Source organism: Babylonia areolata, chromosome 1 (genome assembly GCF_041734735.1).
Source record: "Babylonia areolata isolate BAREFJ2019XMU chromosome 1, ASM4173473v1, whole genome shotgun sequence".
Taxonomy (NCBI): domain Eukaryota; kingdom Metazoa; phylum Mollusca; class Gastropoda; order Neogastropoda; family Buccinidae; genus Babylonia; species Babylonia areolata.
In genome coordinates, this window is record NC_134876.1 from 28,456,540 (window position 1) to 28,478,911 (window position 22,372).

General features: G+C 39.0%; 1 protein-coding gene across 1 annotated transcript in view; it reads left to right on the top strand.

Moving 5' to 3' along the window:
• Positions 1–22,372, top strand: part of LOC143281490 (E3 ubiquitin-protein ligase SMURF2-like) — a 52,494-nt gene that overhangs the window by 15,474 nt on the left and 14,648 nt on the right. The window contains exons 4-8 of the mRNA XM_076586703.1: positions 604–737; positions 6,650–6,818; positions 11,303–11,386; positions 12,633–12,916; positions 13,389–13,473. Coding sequence (XP_076442818.1) covers positions 604–737; positions 6,650–6,818; positions 11,303–11,386; positions 12,633–12,916; positions 13,389–13,473 — 756 coding nt within the window. The remainder of the gene's footprint in view (positions 1–603; positions 738–6,649; positions 6,819–11,302; positions 11,387–12,632; positions 12,917–13,388; positions 13,474–22,372) is intronic.

Genomic DNA, 22,372 nt, shown 5'->3' on the forward strand with positions numbered 1-22,372 from the left:
AAGATGGTGTCTAAGAATAGTTGGGGATTCCCCTGTGATGTGTAGAAAAAAAATGGCCAATCCTACCACTGAAAATTAAGAGCATTAGGTTAATGCACAAAAGGCCCATCATCTGGTTGCATTTCAGTAACATGGGTGGTTTACCTAGCTGGTGCCGAAATGCGACCATGGTGGTGAAAGGAATAAAGTTGTGTATTTTCCTTGCTAATGGTGTCAACATGTATACATGTTATTATTATTATTATTATTATTATTATTATTATTATATTATGTAAAAATGTGTACACAGATAGTGAAATACACAAACAGTTAAGCTTATGCATGCAAACAACTAACTATATGCATGACACACTGACACTCTCACTTTACTGTCTCTTTCACTCAGAAAATAAGTGCACCTGAACCTGTTTTGTAGCTTTTATATTGTCTAGCTAGTCGTGTAATTCTCTAGAGACACTCAAAGCCAATCAAGAAATTGAGACTTTTCTCAGCTTTTTTTTTTCTATTTTCTTTTTTTTTTTCTTTCCTTTTTTTTTTTTTTTTTTTTTTTTTTTTTTGTCACTCCAGCCAGTGTTCCATATTATAATATTTTTGTGGTTGCAGTTATGTTGGGCACAAGGACTCCATCACCATCAGTGTGTGGAACCACAAGAAAATCCACAAGAAGCAAGGGGCTGGCTTTCTGGGATGTGTGCGCATCATGTCCAATGCCATCCAACAGCTGAAAGACACAGGATGTGAGTAGTCACTGTTTTTTCTTCTTTTTTCGAATTTGTAGATCTGTGTTAAAGAAGATGGAGATGATCTAACACCAGCTCTGAGTGAACTCTCGTGTGACTGTGGATATCTGAACTCTGCATTACTTTTGGTTGTCTTTTCAACAGAATTTGTTGCTTGAATCCCATTGAAAGTCTTATTTCGTCAACAACAAAGAAATGAAAATGAAGATAAAACAACAAAAACAAAACAAACAAAAAAACACCATGCAGAGTTCAGACATCCAAAGAAAACAGAAGTCAAATGAGAGTTCACTCAGAGCTGATGGAAGCAGGTAGAGGGGGGAAGTCAACAAGGAAAGGCAGGAACAGTAAAGCTAAACATACACTATGAAAAAAAAAAATTAACATGATGATGACACAAAGCAGACTGCCTGCATGGATGTGGGGCACTTTTTGCTGCTGTTTTGGGTGGTGGTTCTTTTTTTTAAATTCAAACAAAGCAAACAACATGGCATGCTTTGGCATGTTTTGGTTGTAATTAAACATCGTACCACTCTTGTGGAGGATCAAAGGGCATGTTGAGCACTCTTTGGAATTGTTAAGGTTTTGTTCCAGTTCCTCTTTTGTTAGAACTGCTTTTCTTCCTTTTTTTTTTTTGTCATTTCATAGTGGTTTGCTTTTTCAGTTCTATTTTCTGTGTGTGTATTTGACTGTTATTGTTCAGTGGTTGAGGGGACTGTGGTATGTGTCAGTGGCTGGTGGGAGTTGCTGGGGCAGACTCCACAGGAGATAAATTATGTCACCATATCAGCCATATCATTGGATGATTTTTTCTGACTACTTAAAAAAAACTCAGTTGACTTCAAGGGTGTTACTGTTATTGAGGCCATCAGCACAGGACTGCATAAAATTCCACACCTTCCTGTCAGTAGGAATACACTGACTTGTCTGTTTCTATATCACACCTGAGGCACTGATAAAGTGTGAAATAGTCAGTGAGACAAAAGTGTTTGAGATATTATCTAGTTAATGGTGTAGGCACTAGCATTTCACTTATTGTATTTAACAGACAATACAGCGATACTTTTTTCCCCGTCTTCAGCCATGTTTCTTTTATATAGGCATCAAATGTTCAACTAAAATCTGTCAGAATGAAGTTTTGAATCAGATTCACATCACAACGAGGTTGATGTCTGAACTGGAAGTATGCGAGCAAATATCACAGAGTGAGTCGAAGAAGCTGACAGAAGTTTAAACTCAATTCTAGCAATTATCTTCGGTAGAGCAACAAAGTTTCTCCAGTCACTGGATTTAGTATATATCTGTCAACCGATGCTTGCAAGTCACACCTGCAGCATTTGTGGGAGCAGTGAGTATCTGAAGAAGACTATTATTTCACAAAAAAAGGAAGACTTCACTGGGCATCACTGTATGAAGTGGTTAAAGTCTGTCAGGGGTTTTATCAGCCTGTCAACAATTTTTCCTGAAAACAATCAAGAATAGATTCAAGAAGACTGAGATTGACTGAACTGACAAGCCAGTATATGACACAAATGAAGTAAAAGTTATGATGATGATGTCAGAACCTCATTATCAACCATTGTTGAAGACAAAAACTTGGTGGACATAAACATCAACCCATCACTGTAAGAGTTAGGCGTTCGGGAAGCATAAGACTGTGAGGAATTTTTAGCAGCTGATAGTGTCATGTAATATATATATGAGTGTGTGTTCCCAGTAATGGCAAAGTGCTGGTGGCAGTGTTTACATTTACATTACCTTAGGCTATCTGTTGGGTACAGCTGCCATGTACCACTGCCTGGTAAGATCTGAAGGACTACAAAAGTGTTTTTCTTGGTTATACAAAAATAGATATAATTATGGTCTCACTTGGCAGTTGGTAAGAAATGACAGAAAGTAGAAAACGACTGGAAATGACAGTAAGTAGAAACCAGCAACAAAGATAATACGAATTATGAGAACAGAGCAAGCAACAGAAAAGAGGTATTTTTTAGTGCAGGAAAGTGGTTTTTGTTTATAATTGATTTATGCCCCCAGCGTCACCTCATTCAGTGAGCCATGTTGTTTTTGAATAGTCCAGATTGGAGAAAGTGCATTAAAAATTACCATCTCTGAACTAGACTGTGAGACTTATACAGCAATAAAGATCTGTATCCCTAAAGTTGACCTTCCTATTTGACTCCAGAGTCATAAGTGGTACCAGATTTTTATCATATTAACCATTTTTTCAGATTAATTAGCATAACCTGTGAAGAAGTTTCAGGTTGACTGGAGTGATGGCCTAGAGGTAACATGTCTGCCTAGGAAGTCAGAGAATTGAGCACACTGGTTTGAATCCCAGCACAGTCGCCAGTATTTTCTCCCCGTCCACTAGACCTTGAGTGGTGGTCTGGATGCTAGTCATTCAGATGAAATGATAAACCGAGGCCCCATGTGCAGCATGGACTTAGCGCATGTAAAAAGAATCCGTAGCAACAAAAGGGTTGTCCCTGGCAAAATTCTGTAGAAAAATCCACTTTGATAGGAAAACTAATAAAATTGCAGGCAAAAAAAAAAAGTACAAAAAAATGGGTGGCGCTCTGAGTGTAGCGACGTGCTTTCCCTGAGCAGAGCAGCCCAAATTTCACACAGAGAAATCTGTTGTGACAAAAAAGAGTAATACAATACAATAATTGTAGCATATCAATGAGATGCAATTTTTCTGTGACTGTCTTTTTGGCTCACATGTGTAAACAAAGAGTCTGTGATACAACCCTGATTCAGTTCTGTATGTGTGTATTGTATACATGTATGAGTGTGTAGCCGTAGTAAAATTTAACAAATTCATTTCCTTTAGAAATGCTTTGTCAACCCCAAATTTGAATGAATCAGAAAAAAAAGAAAAAGGAAAAAACAAACAAAACCAAAAACAGCAACCAAAAAACACACACATACAAATTAAAGGGATGTGGTTCTTCCAGATTAAACCATTTTTTGGATCATGAAAACTTATTTTGTTCAGCCTGTAGATCTGCAAAATTTTCTGTGGTTGTTTCTAGTTTGTTGCTTGATTAGCGAAAATCTCACTTAGCATGTGAGTTGTTTCTTGTCTACATTAAAAAGAAAAGAAAACAGATTTGTGGATTGACCACACAGAATGACATATGTTTGGACATATATAAAATACAACTATGAATTGTTTGGATATTAGTGAAGTGTTGATCATCGAAGCTAGACATGTTTAAATAATAAATGTGTACTCTTCATAATTTCCAAACGTTTACTGACATGGCATTTGGCAGCAAGGCTTGGACCTGAAGTGTTGAGTCTGGCATCAGGAGTGTTTCTTTGGTAATATACAACAGAGTGGCTATTTATGATACAGGCCTGGAGTACATGGCCAAGCAGCCTTGTATCAAACCCAGGTAAAGGTGGAAGGGAAGAGCAACAAGCTATACTGTTTATACAGTTCTATAACAGTGCATAGCACAGTGGGGCAGTCTTTGCAGCAGTCAGTGGTTGCTGCCTTTTGCTCCCAAGTCATTGACTGGGAAGCATGAAAAGTTCACTGCCTGGGTAACCAGCCTTACTAATGCTCTGGGGTGAGGAGCAGGCTGCTGTCTGAAACAATTTGTTAAGAGTGCTGGTAATGAGTGCAAAGGTGCTGAGCATGCACCTTTTACTATTCCTATATTTTTCACTTCACCACGTTTCACCGACCTATTCCCTTCATCCTTTCTTTGGGCTACCTTTCATTATGCAAGTGTAAACTTTTTGACTTCCTTTATGGGGAGATACAGCTAGCAGCATGTATGTTGTTTTCTTCGTTGCACATGCAGTGAAGGGGAAAATCCTTTTGGTAAGATTTAGTGAGTGTGCACCTGGTTGCTCAGTCAGTAACCTACAACACTACAGGAAAAAAACACAAGTGTATCACAGATGTGCTGACTGTGCATTTACACATTTGCTTTGTGAATGGTAACATTTATGCTGTTCTGTGTGCTTGTGCATGAAAGTAAGTGCACACTCGCACGTTTCCGTGTGCACTGCTTCCACGTGCGCAAACTCATCTGTACAGCTTCTCCTCCCTGATCTGTTTATCTTGTTGATGGCAACATTTTTTTCTTTCACTCCTTCACTCTTGTTCATTCTTTCTTTCTTTTTTTTGCTTGTACTTTTGTTTGTTATTTCATTGTGCACAGCCTCTCTTTCTTTCTTTCTCTCTCTCTCTCTCTCTCTCTCTCTCTCTGTTACTTCTGTTCTTTTCATCTTTTTTTTTTCATCTTCCCCTTCCCTGCCCTTATCCTGTTCTTTGTTTTATTATTCTCACCTAGTCTAGCTCCCTACCTGAGAAGTAGAGTGACATGGAAGTAGTAAGAGCAACACTGAACACTGTCTGGAACATGAAATTGGAGCTTGCAGGAGGGAAAGGATGAGGGGAGTATGGGATGTGTAGGGTGGAGGGAGGACAGAGCTTAATTGTTTCCAGGTCTGGGACTGTTGGCGCCCTCCTGTACGTATATTTTGGCAGCCTCCAGTGTTACCCCCTCACAGGCTTACACACTGGTGGGCTGCTTGTAAGGTTGGGTTTTTTTTTTTCTCCCTCTAGTCCCAGGCTTCCCCACCTTTTCTGCTGTTCACCACCTCCTGCTTCATTCTGATTTGGCCTGCTGTTGTGGAGTCTGCACTTCTCACGCAGTGGGCCACTGCCGTACTACTACTACACCTCCATCAGGAGGTGCCAACAGACAGAGCTGTTTTCAAACCAGTCTGGCTGGCATTCCAGCCTGCTGTGAAAATCTCACAGGGTGATGTTTTTTTTGTTGTTTTTTTCTGTCAGCCATCCAAAGTGTGGGCTTTTGTAACTGCACATGAGTCAATCACGTTTGATTATGGCTCAAAGCACTTCTACATACAGACAGCAGCACACGTGTGAGAGATGTGTGGCATCATACTATTATTGCTGATAGGCAGCTGTGTTTGTGATTGTGGTGTGGGAAAATCTGTAGTCTGAGTTCAAGGTCAGTCAGATAAGTTCAGATGCCTTCCCAATACACACCGGTGATGTTTGAATTTTAAAATTGTGGCAGCCCGGTTTTTTTATTTTATTTTGTGGCAAACAGAGAAACTTGCATTTGTTGAGAGAGACGGTTTTGTTTGAAAGCATGGCATATTGCTGACAAAGCATCTCCCAAGCCAGAGAAACAGAAGATAATTGGACAAGACCAGCCTATCCTGTCAGATGCTCTTTGTGTCTGTTTGGAAACTTGAGTGTTTGTTTTCCTTTTTCTTTTCTTTTTAATTCGTCGAGTGGAGTACTTCTTGCCTTTCCAGAATGTATTGCTTTCTTAAAGTCATTGTGCCAAAGTGGACACAAATCAGCCCATTCTGTTCTTGATTGTATCATGCTGTTATCATAGAGTGGAACAGCCAGTGATGACAGTGAAATTGGACATTGTTTATTGAACTCTGAAAACATTGGGACATTGTTTATTGAACTCTGAAAACATTGAAACCAACAGATTGATTTATGTTAGATTTGGCTGTAAATCTGTATAGATTATATCAGCATTTCAACAGCCCTGTCTCTCCAAACTGAGAAGTTTACATTAAAAGATACATTCCATGACATAGAACTGCAACATGCGGTTTAGTTTGTGTCTTTTCTGAGAACACACATACTTGAGACAGAATGAAACCGCCTTAACCTTCAGTGAAGCCAAGACATGTGACTGAGTAGAGCAGCCAGACGTCAGTTTCAAGGCTTGACTCCCCACCAGTACATTGACTGCAGGAGCTGGCCGTTGGGTGCAGCAGTCCCTGTAAATGAATGGTGCTGGAAATCTCCACCCGCTGTGTCAAAGGAGGACCCAGCATGGCAGTCATCAAGTTTCAGCGTCGCTTGAGTGTGCCGCAACTGTCTGTTTCAGTCCAACGGCTGGACCTGCAGCGTCAAAGCTCCGATGACACAGAGACGGTGCGTGGGCAGATTGTTATCTCCCTCATCTCCAGGGATCGAGGTGGATCTGGCCCAATGGTCACCGATGCAACTGGGATATCTCATGCCATTCCATATGACCCCAATGAGCTACCTGATGGGTAAGTCTTGCTGATCGAACTTCATTTGTTTATATCATCTTTTTCGCCTGTTGTCCATGGACATCTTCCCTGCGTTTATTGCCATCATTTGTGTTATCATTGAGTGTTCCCCTCTGCTGCACAGGAAGGAGTTAGAGAAAACAGATAAAAGATCTTGCAGTCGCCATTAGATGAATAAAGGAAGAAAGAGGTAGAAAAACGCTGTACATACAGTTGAAGGAGCAATTTTATTTTAGCATGTTGCACACAGATGCAGTTAATACTATGCAGACTTCCTATTTCTTATCAATAAACTGACTCACTGTCTGTCAAGTCTGTCTCTTTTTCTTTGCTTACCAACCCTGTTCCCCTTGGACTTCAGCAGTCATTGTGTGTCAGTCAGTCAAAATGTTTCTTTTTCTTTGTTTACCAAGTTTGTCCCCATTGCACTTCAGTTCTCTGTCAGTCCATGTATTTCTTTCACTGTCAGACTCTCTCCCTCTCTGAGTGAATGCACACACACACACACACACACACACACACACACAGATAAAGTATCCCACACCTTGATCCACGTTCACCACTTTGCCTCTACAACTGGTTGTATGAGTGGTTTTTTTTGTGTTTTTATATGTTATGTATGTGGTTGATTTAAATGAAAATCTTACATAAGACACTTCAGTTTTAGCTTATCCTCTACTCCATTTATATTCATCTAAAACATTTGATCTACACAGAAAGATGATGATGGTACTCAGTGTTTCTGCTACCCTCTTTCTTTATGTTCTGTCTGGGATTTGAACATGCATGTCTGTGTGTGTATCTGTTCACATCTCTAAGTGTTATCTTTGAATTTGAGTAATTTTTGTTGTTGTTTTTATTTTTTTATTTTTTTTTAGTTTGTTTTTCAGGAAACTTGGTTTGATGTTGTTTTTTTAATGTCAGTTATGAAATATCAGCACTTCAGATGCTTGTAAATTTTGGATGATATTTTCCACTGTTTAAATTGTATATTAAATTATTATATATTCACAGTCTTCTCTGTTTGTTTGTTTGTTGTTGTTTTTTTGTTGTTTGTTTTTTTTAATTTGATTTTAAAAAGAAATAACAATATAGAACATTATAAATGTGACCATTAACTTTTTTCTTTTTGTTTCATTTCCCTATTATTTATTTATTCATTATCATATTAGATTTCTGACCCAATTTTGCTTCCAGTCTGCTATTAACTGTGATAGGTTCCTAAATCAAAGTGAGATGATAGGTTTAAAAATAGTTCTTTGACTTTAAGGCTTGTGGGGAATAATTAATACCACAAAGGGTGTGGAAGGGGGGGAATGCAGGACCCCCCCAACCCCCTCCACCCACACTAAAAACAGGCATATTAGAGACCACCCTGATAACAAACATCTGATTAAGTGCAGGCACATGCATTGCACATTTACTGGTTCAGAATAAGGTTACCAGAGCAAAGGAGAAAACCGTATGCGGGTGTGAGAATGAATAGAAGTTCAAGATGATTATACTGGATTTTAGGAAAATAACAGAAAACAAAACAAAAAGATCTCTGTCTGTCTCTCTCTCTCTCTCTAAAGGTCTATCCACCCCTCTTATCCTTTCAGCAAAAACTCATGAACCAAGCTCTGCACTGAATTGTTCACCACACACAAGCACCCCCACATCCTCTTAACCTTTCAGCAAAAACACATGAAGCAAGCATTGCACTGAATCAGTTAACCACACACTAACACCACACCACAGGATGTTGTTAGATTATTCAACATACTGTAACCATTTACTACCTTTTTAGTAATTTTGCTTAATGGTAATTCACAGCATTTGGTTAAATCATAGCATGAGGGTGGCATGTCACATTATATATTGATATCCACATACAGCTTTGTCATGTACATAATGCACAGTCACATGCCACATATACGATGCTCTTGCACACACACACACACACACACAGACATACACACAAACATACACACCCACACGCACACACTCACACACACATATGTGCTTGCTCGTGCACTCTCTCTCTCTCTCAGCTAAAATTAAGCACCCCCCTTTTAACTTTTTACCCTATTTCCATCATTGCCTCTCTACCAACCCACCACCACACCTGTACCCCTTTACCTTCCTTCCCTCCACACAAACATACAGGCACACTGTATGTCCTTTGCTAAACATATCCATTTCCTCTACTTTAACCTGAAATCACTCGACCCCCACCTTTTACCTTTATTCCCTCCTTCCACACCCAAACACACACTTTCTCTTTTTCCATATGCTTCCCTCAGATGTTTTTTTTATTTTATTTTTATTTGAAAATCAAAATCAAGTGGAGAAACATGTTGAAGTGTTTTAGCGTGACCAATCATCTAAACAGAGTGTCAAAGCAGCAATCTTACTTGGGTTTCCTATGTGTAGAGCAATTGTCAGGCAAGCAAGATGTGTGAACATGATATGCTAAAAAAAAAGTGAGATTTATTTGGGCTGGAATTGAGTGTTGGCTATGGCTGCTTGTGTTGAGGAAAGTGTTAGAGCAGCAAGCACTCAGGTGCCCCTGATGGTGCAAAAACATCTGAGATGTTGCATGTCAGATAAACCTCGTTCCACAATGCCCGGCATTGTTGATAGGATACACTGGCCTGAAAGCAGTAAATGTCAGAGAAAACAGCCTGCTGATGGCGTCAGGGCGATAGACAAAAACAGTTCCCCCCTTCAGCTGAATGCCTTGCTTTCAGGGGGAAAGTTTGGTATCAACTTTGGTGAAAATTTGTATATGATCTGGGATCAGCGTGGACTAGTGTTGCATGAGACTGCCATTGTCTGAAGCCAGCATTCGCCTCCTCTCATCAAGGCTGGCAGACATGATTTCATCTGACTCCAGTATTTCCTTTCAGAGCCTGGAGAAGGGGTTGCATTCAGTATCACTTGTATAAGATGGGGCGTTTAAGTGTTATGATTTGGGGAACAGGGGATGAATAGGCCTTTCAGAAGTCATACATAAGTTGGATTGATTCTATACCTGTTTCTTAAGTTTCAGGTCATGTATTCTGAAACCTGAAGGTTCCCCTCACTCACACCTCCTTCCATTTTGTTTTGTTATTTTCCCATGTTTTACATTGCAGCCAGTACTCAGTGCGAGAGTGAAACATTTGTATATATAAAAAAAATAAAAAAAAAAAAAGGTTGAATTTGATATGTTTTCGTTTTCTTTTGCAGACACTTTTTCCAGCCAACAATTAAGAACAGTTCAAATTTTGCAATTAACTGTAACTAAGGCTGCCTGCCTGGGTATTCTGCTCATGAAATTCAGAGTGCAACCTTCATCATGTATTATCTACATGCATTTTTGTCATATTTCTAAAGGCAGGTTTGCTAGTGAGCAATAATTGTATACACCAATAATTGATGTCGGTCTGTCTCTCAGAGACAGGTGTGCCCCCTTAGGCTTGTAATACATTATTTATGTGTTACATTTGCTGCATCTGTATGATATTTGCTGAATGTTCTGCACAGAAGCCCATATCAGCTGTGGCATCTCCATCCAGAAAATGTAACTGCATTTTTCTTGACTGTCAGCTTCAAATTGTGTGTGTGTGTGTGTGTGTATTTATGCCTGCATATGTTTGTGTGTGTGTGTGTGTGTGTGTGTGTGTGTGTGTGTGTGTGTGTATGCCTGTATGTGTGTGTGTGTGTGTGTGTACATATGTGTGGATGTGAATGCATGTGTGTGCAAATGGATGTCAATTTTTTTCCAGAATCACACTGATTTACCCCTTGAAATCTTAACATTGGAGGCAGGCTTCCCTTTAAAAAAAAATGGTGTTTAGAATACTCTGAGAACAAATTTTTAAAAGCTTACGTTAGAAGCCCAAATAAAAAGAAACTGAAATATATTAGGCCTTTCACTTCTGACTGCAGATATTCCCGTGCTTTAGAGGTAACTGCGTTATCAACAGTCCAGCCAGTCATTTGAATATGCTTACTTCCTTGTAAATGGTGACTGCCTTGATGCTTGTTTGAAGCAATATCTCAGCAAAGTTCACAGTTATTAAAGAAACAACAGCCGCAGGCTCTTCTTCAGGCAAATGAATAAGTCTTGTCACTAACTCATTTCATTTGCCTGAAGACCTTGTGGCTTGATACATCGCTTCTTTTATCTCATGTAAGTCAACTTGTACCAAGATTCTTTTAGTCTACCTCTTACAATATCTCAGCAAGTTTAGGCTCAGTTTGGATGCAGTTTTTTTGTTTTTTTAAATTAAAAAAAAAAAGAAAAAAAAGAAGAAAAGTTGTTGAGGGTATTAACATGGCTTCCAGGGCATATGGCACAGAAGAGATGGCTAGAATTGTATTTGATTTTCCTTGCTGCTTATGGGAAGGATGAACACTCCTAGGCCACTCATATTAATTCAGTCTTGCAGTAAGCTGTGTGAAGCTGAGCTTTTCCATATGATCAGTTTCCCCATGACCAAGTTTTTGTTGTGCAGGTGGGAAGAGAGGCGCTCAGCTAGTGGCAGGGTACACTATGTGAATCATGTCACAAGGACCACACAGTGGGAAAGGCCCACCAGGTAAGATTCAGCAAAACAAACCCATCTCATGATGGTGGTCAAGGTGTAAAGTGGGTTTTTTTTTTAATTTAAATTTGGTTGGTTGGTTGATGTATATTTTTTTAATCAGCTTTTCTGAGTAAAACATTTAAAAAAAAAAAGTATTACCTCAACGAGAGTCACTCAGAAGGGCCATAATTAACTGCATTGAAATTTTTTTTGTAGATAAGATGCCTAATATGTCTTTGACCTTTGGCAAAAGTGACATGGAATTTTCATGTTTTGAGATTTCTTAGTTGTATATTTATAGTTTTATCAATGTTCAAAGTCAGTCTGACTGTTCAGAGAATGGCAGATTTTCTAGCTGCAATGTGACCTGTAACATTTGATTTCAGGCAGTTAGCACTAAATTGATACTTCTGTGTCAAAAGGGCCAGAGTATTTGTGTGTTAGGAAGTATCTCTGTGTGTTGTATGCATGTGTGGGGGTAGGGGTAAAGTAAATGTTTACTCTGTAAAAGATGTATTATGTTTCCATGATAGATTTTAAGTTGACCACCCTCTGCTGTCCCACTTATTTTTGTGTGTATATGTATGCCTTTGGAATTCTTTGGAGGATATGGTGTTTTTGTTTTTGTCGTTTCTTTTTTCTGGTGGAGATAGAGGTAAAACTGAAAAACTAACATTTTCTTTATTTACATAGTTATATTCAGTCACCCCAGCTTTGATTGTGTCCGTGCAATAACCACCAATCCTGGATTCATTTTCATCAAGCTGTAAGCACCAGCTGTTGCAGCGAGCTGTTAGTATCAATTGACAGTGAGATCATGTAGCAGAGTAGACTTGGCATTTCTGTGGGGCCACTTTGTCACAGATCACTTCGGTTTTTCTACCCTTCTCACAGTTTACTGAAGCACGTTTGCTGTATTTTTTCAAGGTCTGTTTTAATGAAAGCAATTAAGTTGTTCCAGTTTGGAGGTAAGACTGAACTTGATGTTCTTCATACATCTCCATATCTCACCCCAACTCAGTATTTAAAGTGAAGAGCGGTTTTGGTATCTTATCTGTTACATTTAGTAATAGGGATAATTTAATGCAAACAGTTAAAGTTTATCTGTTATGGTTAGTATTATAGATAAGTTAGGTTAGTAAATGTTGACATCTTATTTTCTTGTGTTTTTCTTCTTTTTTTTTTTTTTTGTTTGTTATATTTTGCATGTCTTGCTTCTTTGTTTGTCTTGAAGACAGTGGTTGTTAACCATTTTCAGGCCTGCTTCTGAGTGCCCCCGACCACAGAGCATGGTGAGTCCTCGGTCAGACAGCAGTCTCATGTCCCCCTCCTCCCCCAGCAGTGAGAGCAGCTCTCGTATGCAAGGCAGCAGTAGCAGTAGTCTGGCCAACAGCAGTTCAGCACCTTCCATGGGTAGCACAAGTGGTGGTGGCTCATCCAGCATGGCAGCGCATCAGTTTGTTCGGCGGAGGTCCACGCGACATCGGAACTACCTCAGTCGAGCCCAGTTGCATGACATGATGGAGCTACCTGACGGCTATGGTGAGTGGGGCTTTGTTGCATTTTGGAAATTTGTGATTTGGATGGGTGGCGAAATTTGTGATTTGGATGGACAGTTCTTCATCTTTTGCTTTGTGTGTGCATATATTTGTGCATGTGTGTGTGTTTTCTTCTGTTTTTGAATGTGTGTGTGTGTGTGTGTGTGTTTACATGTGGGCATGTGAGAGACTGATACATTCTGAATTTCATAATTTGAATCTTGTCTCGCATGAAATGGTTTTCATTTGTAAATTTCACAGGACATACCAATTTGTTTGAGGTGCTCTATTATCAAGTTTCGGACTGTAGTGCATGACTTACTTTGATTTATTTTGTTACTTGTTTTTTCATGTATTTATTTATTATTTCTGATATTTGCTTATTGCATCTCATGAATTATGAAATTCTTTCGTGTAATGTATAGAAGGATTTAGTTGAAATGTTCCACTAAAAGCCATTGTGTTTGTTTTCCCAGAGCAACGCACAACACAACAGGGCCAAATTTATTTCCTGCACACGCGAACCGGGGTCAGCACGTGGCATGATCCAAGAGTACCAAGGTCTGTATCACTGATTTGTGTTCTGTGAAAACGCACTTTCTCTCTTCCTTTAGTGCACTCAGAGTTCTGCATTTCTTTATGTGGTTTTGACTGTTCAGTTCTTCCTCTTTATTGGCATTTTCCTTCCAGCAGAACTTCCTGTTTGTGAATCTGCGAGTTCTGCTCAAAGAAAAGCTTGAAATTGAATTGTTAATGTTTTGTTGTTTATTTTCCCTTTTCTACTTGCAGTCATGCTGGTCTTAATTTATTTTGTGGTTGTGATCAATATCTGTCCCCCACCCCTTTCTTTTTCTCTTAAAATTTGGAAAAAAAGATTGTAAAAAGGGATCCCTGACACATGTTTGTGTCTTTGTCTCGGTGTGCTTGTATGCATGCATATATCTGTATGTGACAGCACTTTTGTGCAAGCAAACTGATGGTTTTATTCAGCTGGGACAGAAGGGCATATCTTTTGAACATTACATTGATGAACTTTTGTCATTCAACCTTGACAGTGGTTCAAGGTCAAGAACATGGTTTTTACACTTTCTTATTTCAGAACTGTTTGAAACTTGACAGACAAAGCACTAAAAGGTATGCCCAGACCTTTCCAATCACCTCATTTTTATGTCAGGATCATAGAATGTATATTTTTTATCTTCATATTGTATAATGATCTTTTCCTGCAGTTTTAAACAGTCACTTTCAACTTGGTTCACACTGATGTATCAGAAGTCTCTATTTCTGTCAGAAATGATCCACTGTTTTGACCTTGTTTCAAGGTCACAGATAAATTTCAAACAGAATAGCAAAAATGTGAAGAGTTTTGTTTTTGTATCACTGTGTCATGATTTCCATTAAAAAATTTTTTTTAAATCCCAGCAATCATGCACATAGGTCACAATCTTATTGCCTTGGGGTCTCTCACCCAGTGAGCTATAATCACATTTGTGTTTATAACTGTTTTACACATGGCTCAGTGAAACATCAAGGACATGCATATCCACTTGTCATGTATACCCGCACACCTCTGCACCACACACATACACAGATATACACGTGTGCACACATGTTTTGTGTGCACTTGTATGCACACACAGACATGGAAAAGTGAATCTTGCCCTCTAAACCTAAACTTTGCTGTACACACTTATTCCAAACCTGTTGCCCCTCTTCATTCCAGCCTGTATGCCCTATGCACATGATTTTTTGTTGTTGTTGTTTACAGAGAAAATTAAGACCAAACTCAGTGTTTTGATATGCTTTACCATCTAAACATGGTGACTTAGCATATGTTTGATATAGGCTTCTGATATCACAGTCAATAGGAAAGCAAAATGTGTAAGCATGATGGACGTAAATAAGTGAGATATCATATATTTTGGCTGGAAAAACAGTGTTGGGTTTTGGTTTTCGCATTCAGGTTGTTGGAAACTAGCTCTTGTGTGCTCTTAAAGGTACAAAAACACTCCAGAACGTGAATATTTGATAAACTCTTCAGAACCATTGAAACATAAAGAAATGATTGTTTTAAGCTGTCAGTATTTGCATATTTTCAAATGTCTGTCTCTGTAAAGATAGTGATCCAGACTGTATCAGTGTATGTTTGCATGTTTTAAAATGTCAGTTTTTTTGGGTTTTTTTGTTTTTTTTTTAAAGATTATGATCCAGAGAGTGAAACTTACTTGGGGAAAAGGGTATGATGAAATTGTACTCTCTCTCTCTCTCTCTCTCTCTGTGTGTGTGTGTGTGTGTGTGTGTGTGTGTGTGTGTGTGTGTGTTTTATATGTTGAGATTTCTTTGGCAGACTTATATTTCAAAATGTGAATAACAAATCAGATGGCTGTCTGTCTGAGTAAACAGGAGAATAGCAGTGTACAAACAAAGAAGTAAATGATAAAGATAAGGGGAAGAGAGAGAAAAAGAGAGAGAGAGAATGTAGACAGGTTCATGGTGAATGATTCGGAGTATAGAAGTGGAAAAGTATTTATATGACTTAACTATGTTATATTCCTGCCTGTCCTCATATTCTGCTCTAGGATCTTGAACATAAAATTTTATAATTGAAAGTGCCCTCTTGGTGTTTCAAGATTTTTTTTCTCTGCCTTTTTTGTCACAATTTTCCCTTGTTTATTATTATGCAACACTTTATATGCAAAACTGCAGTACTGATGGACCTGTACTCGTGCACAAGAGAGAGTTCATTGAACATGAAATTGATAGCACAAGGCTCAGCATGATGGCTTAATGGAGGTTGTTGCAGTCATTTTGGTACTCCTGTAACTTTCAGGAGTATGGACTGCACATTCTGTGGAAGTAAAGCTGCACATAGATCCATGGACGTTTTTGTGGGGAGAGGGTCTGGGGGGCTAGTTATAAATAACAGAGAAAGTGATATGGTAGATTAATCCAGTCATACTGTTAGCTGGGATAATAATTCTGTTGTGGTAATTGGGGCTTCATTTGGTCTACTTAATCACAGTGCCATTGCAAGATAACAAATAGCCTGCAGGCCATTATGAGGATAAATGACAGTTGTCTGCGTGTCATGGTAGGGGGTCTGTATGGCCTGTGTGAAGGATGAAAAATACCTTCCTTGTGTTCTTGGCAAGTGTTCTTGGGCAGCACACATAAATCATGTAGACATACATATATATGTCACCAAGATCTGCCAAGTGGAGAACCTTGCCCAGAACAGTTCTGAGAGACTGGAAATTCTGTATCATATGTCAAGGAGAATAGAGCCGTGTATATAGCCCGTCACCTGAGCTTTGTTTGCCAAACAGTGGTTCCTTTGTGTTGCATTGTCTTACTTGTCAACAGAGATTTTGTTGTGCGAAAATTAGCCTGCTCGCCCCAGGGGAGGGCACATCGCCACCAAGCAACACCAGCCTTTTTGTTTTTCCTATCTGCACATGCATTTTTCTAAGGTAAAGAGCGGGTTTTTTGGTTTGTTTTTAATAGAAATTTGCCCTGCACAGCTTTCTTGGTGTGTGGGTCCTTTCTGTGATGACATGCCACACATGGGAGTTCAGTTTCCTGTCTTATCCAAGAAAATAAACTTACATAGGACACATAAGATCAGCACTCAAACTCCGGACCATCATCTCCTCCTCAGGTGCTGCTGTATCCACCAAGACACCATTCCACATGGAGTTGATGGTGTTGATGCTCAGTGGGTAGCCCTGTGTGTTGAATGGGGTGTGGTTCTGGAGAACAAAGGGAAGAGGGGAAGAAAGAGCAGAGTTGTTAGCATTTAGAGAGTTTGTCAGACCTTATGGTGCAGAACTGGTGGTGAGTCTGCTGGGGCCATCTGGTGTTTGCCCTGCCACCTCCTGTGAGCAGGAAAATGTCAATCCACCCATTTATATACCAACACCAGTTTGATTATTTCCAGAAATAGCAAGAGCATTTTCAATGTTTATGTAATGAACTGTGTGTGTGTGTGTGTGTGTTTGTGCGTGTGTGTGTGTAAGTAAGACTAGTAGATGTGAAGTGTGGAAGAGAGCAGGATGAGGGTGTGAAAGGGACATTAGACAATTGTGTGTTATCAGTGTGGCATAATTTATTGACAGATAGGTCTAGTTGAATATATTTTGGCAATCTCACTATATATCAAGGGTTTGTATGATTTTCAGGGGCAAAGGAAATTGTTCATTAATCAGTTATATCATGCTCACAAAATTGTCTGCAGCTGTGCTTTGGTAAAAAGTTAGGAATGGTGTTACAGGTTTTGGTCACAGGACATTTTATTTGTCAGGAGTTTTTCTGCAGAGAAAGTTAGTGTTACAATGAAATTAATGAATATGATTTTTGACATCAAAATAAAATGGTGTTAGATAGGAATGAATAATTAGCTTGCATTGATTTGATTACCATGGTATCCAGACTTGTATTAGTTGGACCCACCATATGTAAAAAAAACAAGACTTCACACGCATGAGAGATGATGATAGAGATGGGGAGCAGCAGTGTTTCTTTTAATTGGAACATTCATGCAGCAGCTCAGCAGGTCTGTGCTTATATGTTATTTCTGTGAAACTTGTCACTCATGGTCTTGTGCTGTGGATGTCTGAGCACAAAACTTTGCTGCACACATAGTGACAGGCAGATAAAATAATTTCCAGACTAAGGTGTCCATTATGACTTACACACCAGTTCTGCTTTCTGACCAAGATGTTGGATGATGGGGGAAATGCACTTCCGCTTTCAGTGAAAGGATGGCTCATTGCTGCTCTGATAAGCAGCTGGAAACCAAATACAGTTGCAGATTACCTCCAGTTGTGCTGCCTGACTTGAAAAATGCAGCAGGAGTAATGTGGCTGGTGATAGGAAAGATAATAAACAATGATCAGACTGTGTGTTTGAAATGGTGGTCTGTTGTGTTTTTGATAGTTTGAGTCTCTCAAATGATTTCATGCTGAGATTTTTTTTTCATTTTGTTGTATGACTGAAAAGAGCATCACTGAAGATAGTTAAGCTCTTAGAAAATATATGTACATTACTGCATGTCATGTTATATTATGCCACACATCAGACATGTTTGGTAGTTGAATATCAGAGAGTACAGATCCATAAGTGTATGGAGGATTTGCTAAGAAGTGTTTCATGCACAGCCTGTAATTTATAAACTAAACAGATTCTGTGGAAGAAAAAAAGAAAAAGGAAAGAATATCCAAGAGCTTAAACTTTTATTTCATAACATTAAAAGTTATAAAGGAAATCTCAGCAAAGCAGCTATGATGCATGTTTGATTTTTGTCAAAATAGGCAGGATTTCATATTCTTTTATTTACATTTAGTGTTTCTATAGACATTATAGTGCTTGTTCTCTTCATTGTGTGTCAAAAAGATTGTGAAGAAGTTGCTTCACATTCATGTATCTATTGTGTGATTACATATGCCACAACAGAGTCAGAAAGAGAAAAAAAACAGACAACTTTCTTCAGAAAGAGAAAAATACAAACAACTTTCTCTTCCATTCATCAACCACACCCGCCCTGTCACTGATTGATCAATCAGACTTCAGTTGAAGACAAAAGAGAAAGACGGCAGGGAGGAAGGCTGCCAACAGACACAGAGATTGTTTCGGAGGCAGACAAACGGAAAACCAGAGCTGAGATGCTAATCCAGAGGATAAAAGAGAGAAAGAACAAACAAGCAAAAAAAGAAGAAGAAAAAAAACCCCAAACAACTAAGAACAAACAAGCAAAAAAAGAAGAAGAAAAAAACAACAACTAAGAACAAACAAGTAAAAAAAGAAGAAAAAACTAAGAACCTCCCCACCCTAAAAAAACACAAAAACACATGCTAAAAACTACACTAGGAATTGATAGCTTCAAGCTGATGCGTGTGAAAAGAACACAAGACGTAAGAACAGATGTTTCAGGTGGGGATGTGGGGCGTGGAGCAAAGCAAAAAATGTTTTTTTTTTTTTTTGTTTTTTTTTTTTTTTGTGACTGCCTCTCAGATGGATGACTCACAGACTTTTAAAACCAAACATGCACATTGGTGCATATGCGCGTGCACACACACACACATGCACATTGCTTGACATTTGTAAGCGTATATATGCATTTTTATGCAAGCACACACACACAAATACAACACACACAAACACGCACACGCACACACACGCATGCATGCACTCACATGCATATGCACATGCACATATGTACTTACTAACACATGCGTACATGTGTGTGCACATACATACACACATGCACATTACATGTACACACACATGCACATGTGCACAGACAAGCATGCTTGCATACAGACATGCAAATACACATGCATGCATCCACACGCATGCGTGTGTGCACACACACACACACACACACACACACACACACACACACACACCATTGCAAAAGAAAACACACATTGTAATCAGCAGTTGTGAAATATTAATTTCAGATGAATAATAAACTCCCCATACCTGTGGAAGGGGAGGAAGTTTGCTTCCTGACACTACAGCAGAAAGAAGGAACATGTCTATCTGTAGTGGAACAAGGGGTTGAAAACTGAACCTGGCAAATTTCTCATGGACAGATATGCCCTCTCTGTTGATCTTCAGGACCTACATCACCTCTTCCCCTCTCCCCAACCCTCACCCCTGGTTCTAAGATTGAGTTTTTCTTTGCAAGCATCAGCTTGTAGCATGGCAGGCGGCATGCTGTCAACAGACATACACTATCAGGCCTATCAGAGGCTCCAGTCTATGCATTGTTTCCAGTGCAGTGTTCTTAAAATAGCTTGCACCAAATGCCAAGAGGGGAGATGGGTAGTTACCAGGCTCTGGCTGCTTTTATTTTTGTGTTATTCACTTTCTTCTTCATGGGGTTTTTTCCCCCTCTCTCCTTCTTGCCCTTGGTGTGTGTGTGTGTGTGTGTGTGTGTGTGTTTGTGTGTGTGTTTGTGCTGTTACCTGGGGGAGAGGTAGGGAGGGGATTGTACTTGTCTGTCCGTGAGCTGTTTCAAGGTTATGATGAAGTGTTAACCTGTGGCATAGGTGAAAAAATAAAATGATAATCTTGAAATAAACATGTTTTTGGAACAGTTGTTTTCTTTTCTGATGGTCAGCTAAAAGTGTTTGTGCTCAGTGCAGTTATTGTTTACATAATGGTTTACTTAAAGGGACAGTCTAGCCCAGGAAACAAAGAAAATATGGATGGAGGGGACAGAGGAAGGTCGAGCATGATTGTTTCTTTTTCCTACTTGTGTTTTTGATGTGTATACACCTTCATGCCAAAGGAAAGGTTCATAAACAGATTGGAGACTTTTCTTTCATTCTTTTGTTTGATTGAAGTTTCTTAGATTTTTACTATATACATTTTATTTTCCTTTTTGAGCGAGCTGAGCTATGCTGGCATACAACTGTGTCATTTATTCAAATAAAGGGGGGGTGGGGAGGGGGGGGGGGTGCGAAGCTGATGGTATATTGGCAGGTCTGCTGATATTTATGTACATAGGGTATTACAGGGTATTGTTTTCTTTCTTTTCCAACAAACATGCATGAAAATAAGTACAGAGAGAGCAAAGGGGAATCAGAGTTTTCCAGATTTTACACTAGTCTGTTGTCCAATAATTTGCAGTACTAATAACAAGTACTATTGTGTTGAATTCCTATGTCTGTGACAAAGGCAGTCAGTCTGAGTAAAACATATAAATGAAAGACATGTTTTAGCTCCTATGCCTTAAATCTCCAAGCAGTGGTTTTAGACCCATAATAGACTATAAAATGTTTTAAAAGTTAGCCTAACACCCAAACTGTTGATGATTATTTAATGTTTAGTAGTTTTGTGTGTAAACATTTTTCTCCTTTTTTGAGTGAGAAAAAGGAGAAAAAAAAAAGAATTGAACCTTTTATCGGTTCTGAGTGTTTGAAAGTGAACAGATGACATGTGTGTAAACATTTTTCTCCATTTTTGAGTGAGAAAAAGAAAAGAAAAAGAAAAAGAAACAGAATTGAACCTTTTATTGGTTCTGAGTGTTTGAGAGTGAACAGATGACATGTCCTTAATTATGAAACATTGTTGTAACATTCTTGGAGATAAGGCTGCAAGTTGCCAGCCAGCTTTGAGAAACTATTCTGTTTGAAACCGGATAGCTAGCTCACTCCCCAACTCCCATCCTCTCATCATCGCCTTCCTCTCTCCCTCCCAGCCCCTCACCCACAAACCCCTTCCATTCATATCCGATGCATCTTTTTTTCTTTTCTTTTTTTTTTTTTAAACAGATAATGTGATCTTCATCTGTGTCTTGCCTGATGGCTTTTCCTCCAGGCAGACAGACACATATGCATGAAGAGCTGGGCAAGTGAAATTGTATGGGGACCAGACAGGTTTTATCTGATGGCAGCTGCTCTTGGGCCAGTGCCAGATTGATTGTAACACCTGCGCAGGCTGTTAGTAAACTTCCCCCTATGCATGCATGGTCTTGTCTACTTGGGATTTTAAACAAAGAAAAAATCTGATGGGTAGGGGGATGGGACAAAGGTGGGAGGGGGTAGAATGAGGGTTGAGTGGGGGTTGTGGGCAGGTGGTGGTGGCTACATTAGGGACTAATCTTTTTTTCTTTCTTTCTTTTTTTCAATGAACTGGTGACAAACAAGTAGGTGAATGGGTTGATCAGTGGGTTGGTGACTTGTGTGTGGATGGGTCTTTAAAGCTGTAAGCAGCATTGCTTTATTTCCTTTTTATATGAAATAAATACTGTGTTTAAAGAGATGTATCTTCCTTAGCCATTTTAAACCTATAAGTTTGTGTTTTATAAAAAGCAGGAGTTGACTTTTAACAAGCATTGTAAATGTTAAAATTCTAGCCTTTTACTATCCGATTACAGGATAATCATGTTATAAATGATTTCTTTTTATTTTGTAGTAACATGAAGAACTTAAGAAAGACCTAAATTAGCACAAATTTGTACCAGGATAACAAATTGCATCATCTCTCCGTCTCTGTCTCTGTCTCTCGGTCTGTCTTGATCTCAGTCTCTCTCTCTCTCCCTTTCTCTCTCAAAAATTAAAGAAGAAATTAAGAATGTTCAGTTGAATGCCAGCCGACAGAAGATTAATGCAGGTTTTGTGTCACATGTACATCTGAAGCTTGTGCGTCTGTGTGTCTGTGAAAATAATCATTTTTCTTTTTCCTTTTTTCAATTTGAAAAATAACAGACCATCATTATGTGGCAAGGAAAATGAAAAAAATATTAAGTGTTGGGTTATAAATAGCAGAAACCAGAGATACAACAAATGACTGTGATGACCACTCTCGCCAGGTGTAGACACATTCTGGGGAATCTCTCAAGAACTGTTATTTCAAAGTGAGATGTCAGCATTGGAAAACTTAATCTCTCTCTCTCTCTCTCTCTCTCTCTCTCTCTCTCTCTCTCTCTCTCTCTCTCAAAGGAGCATTATTG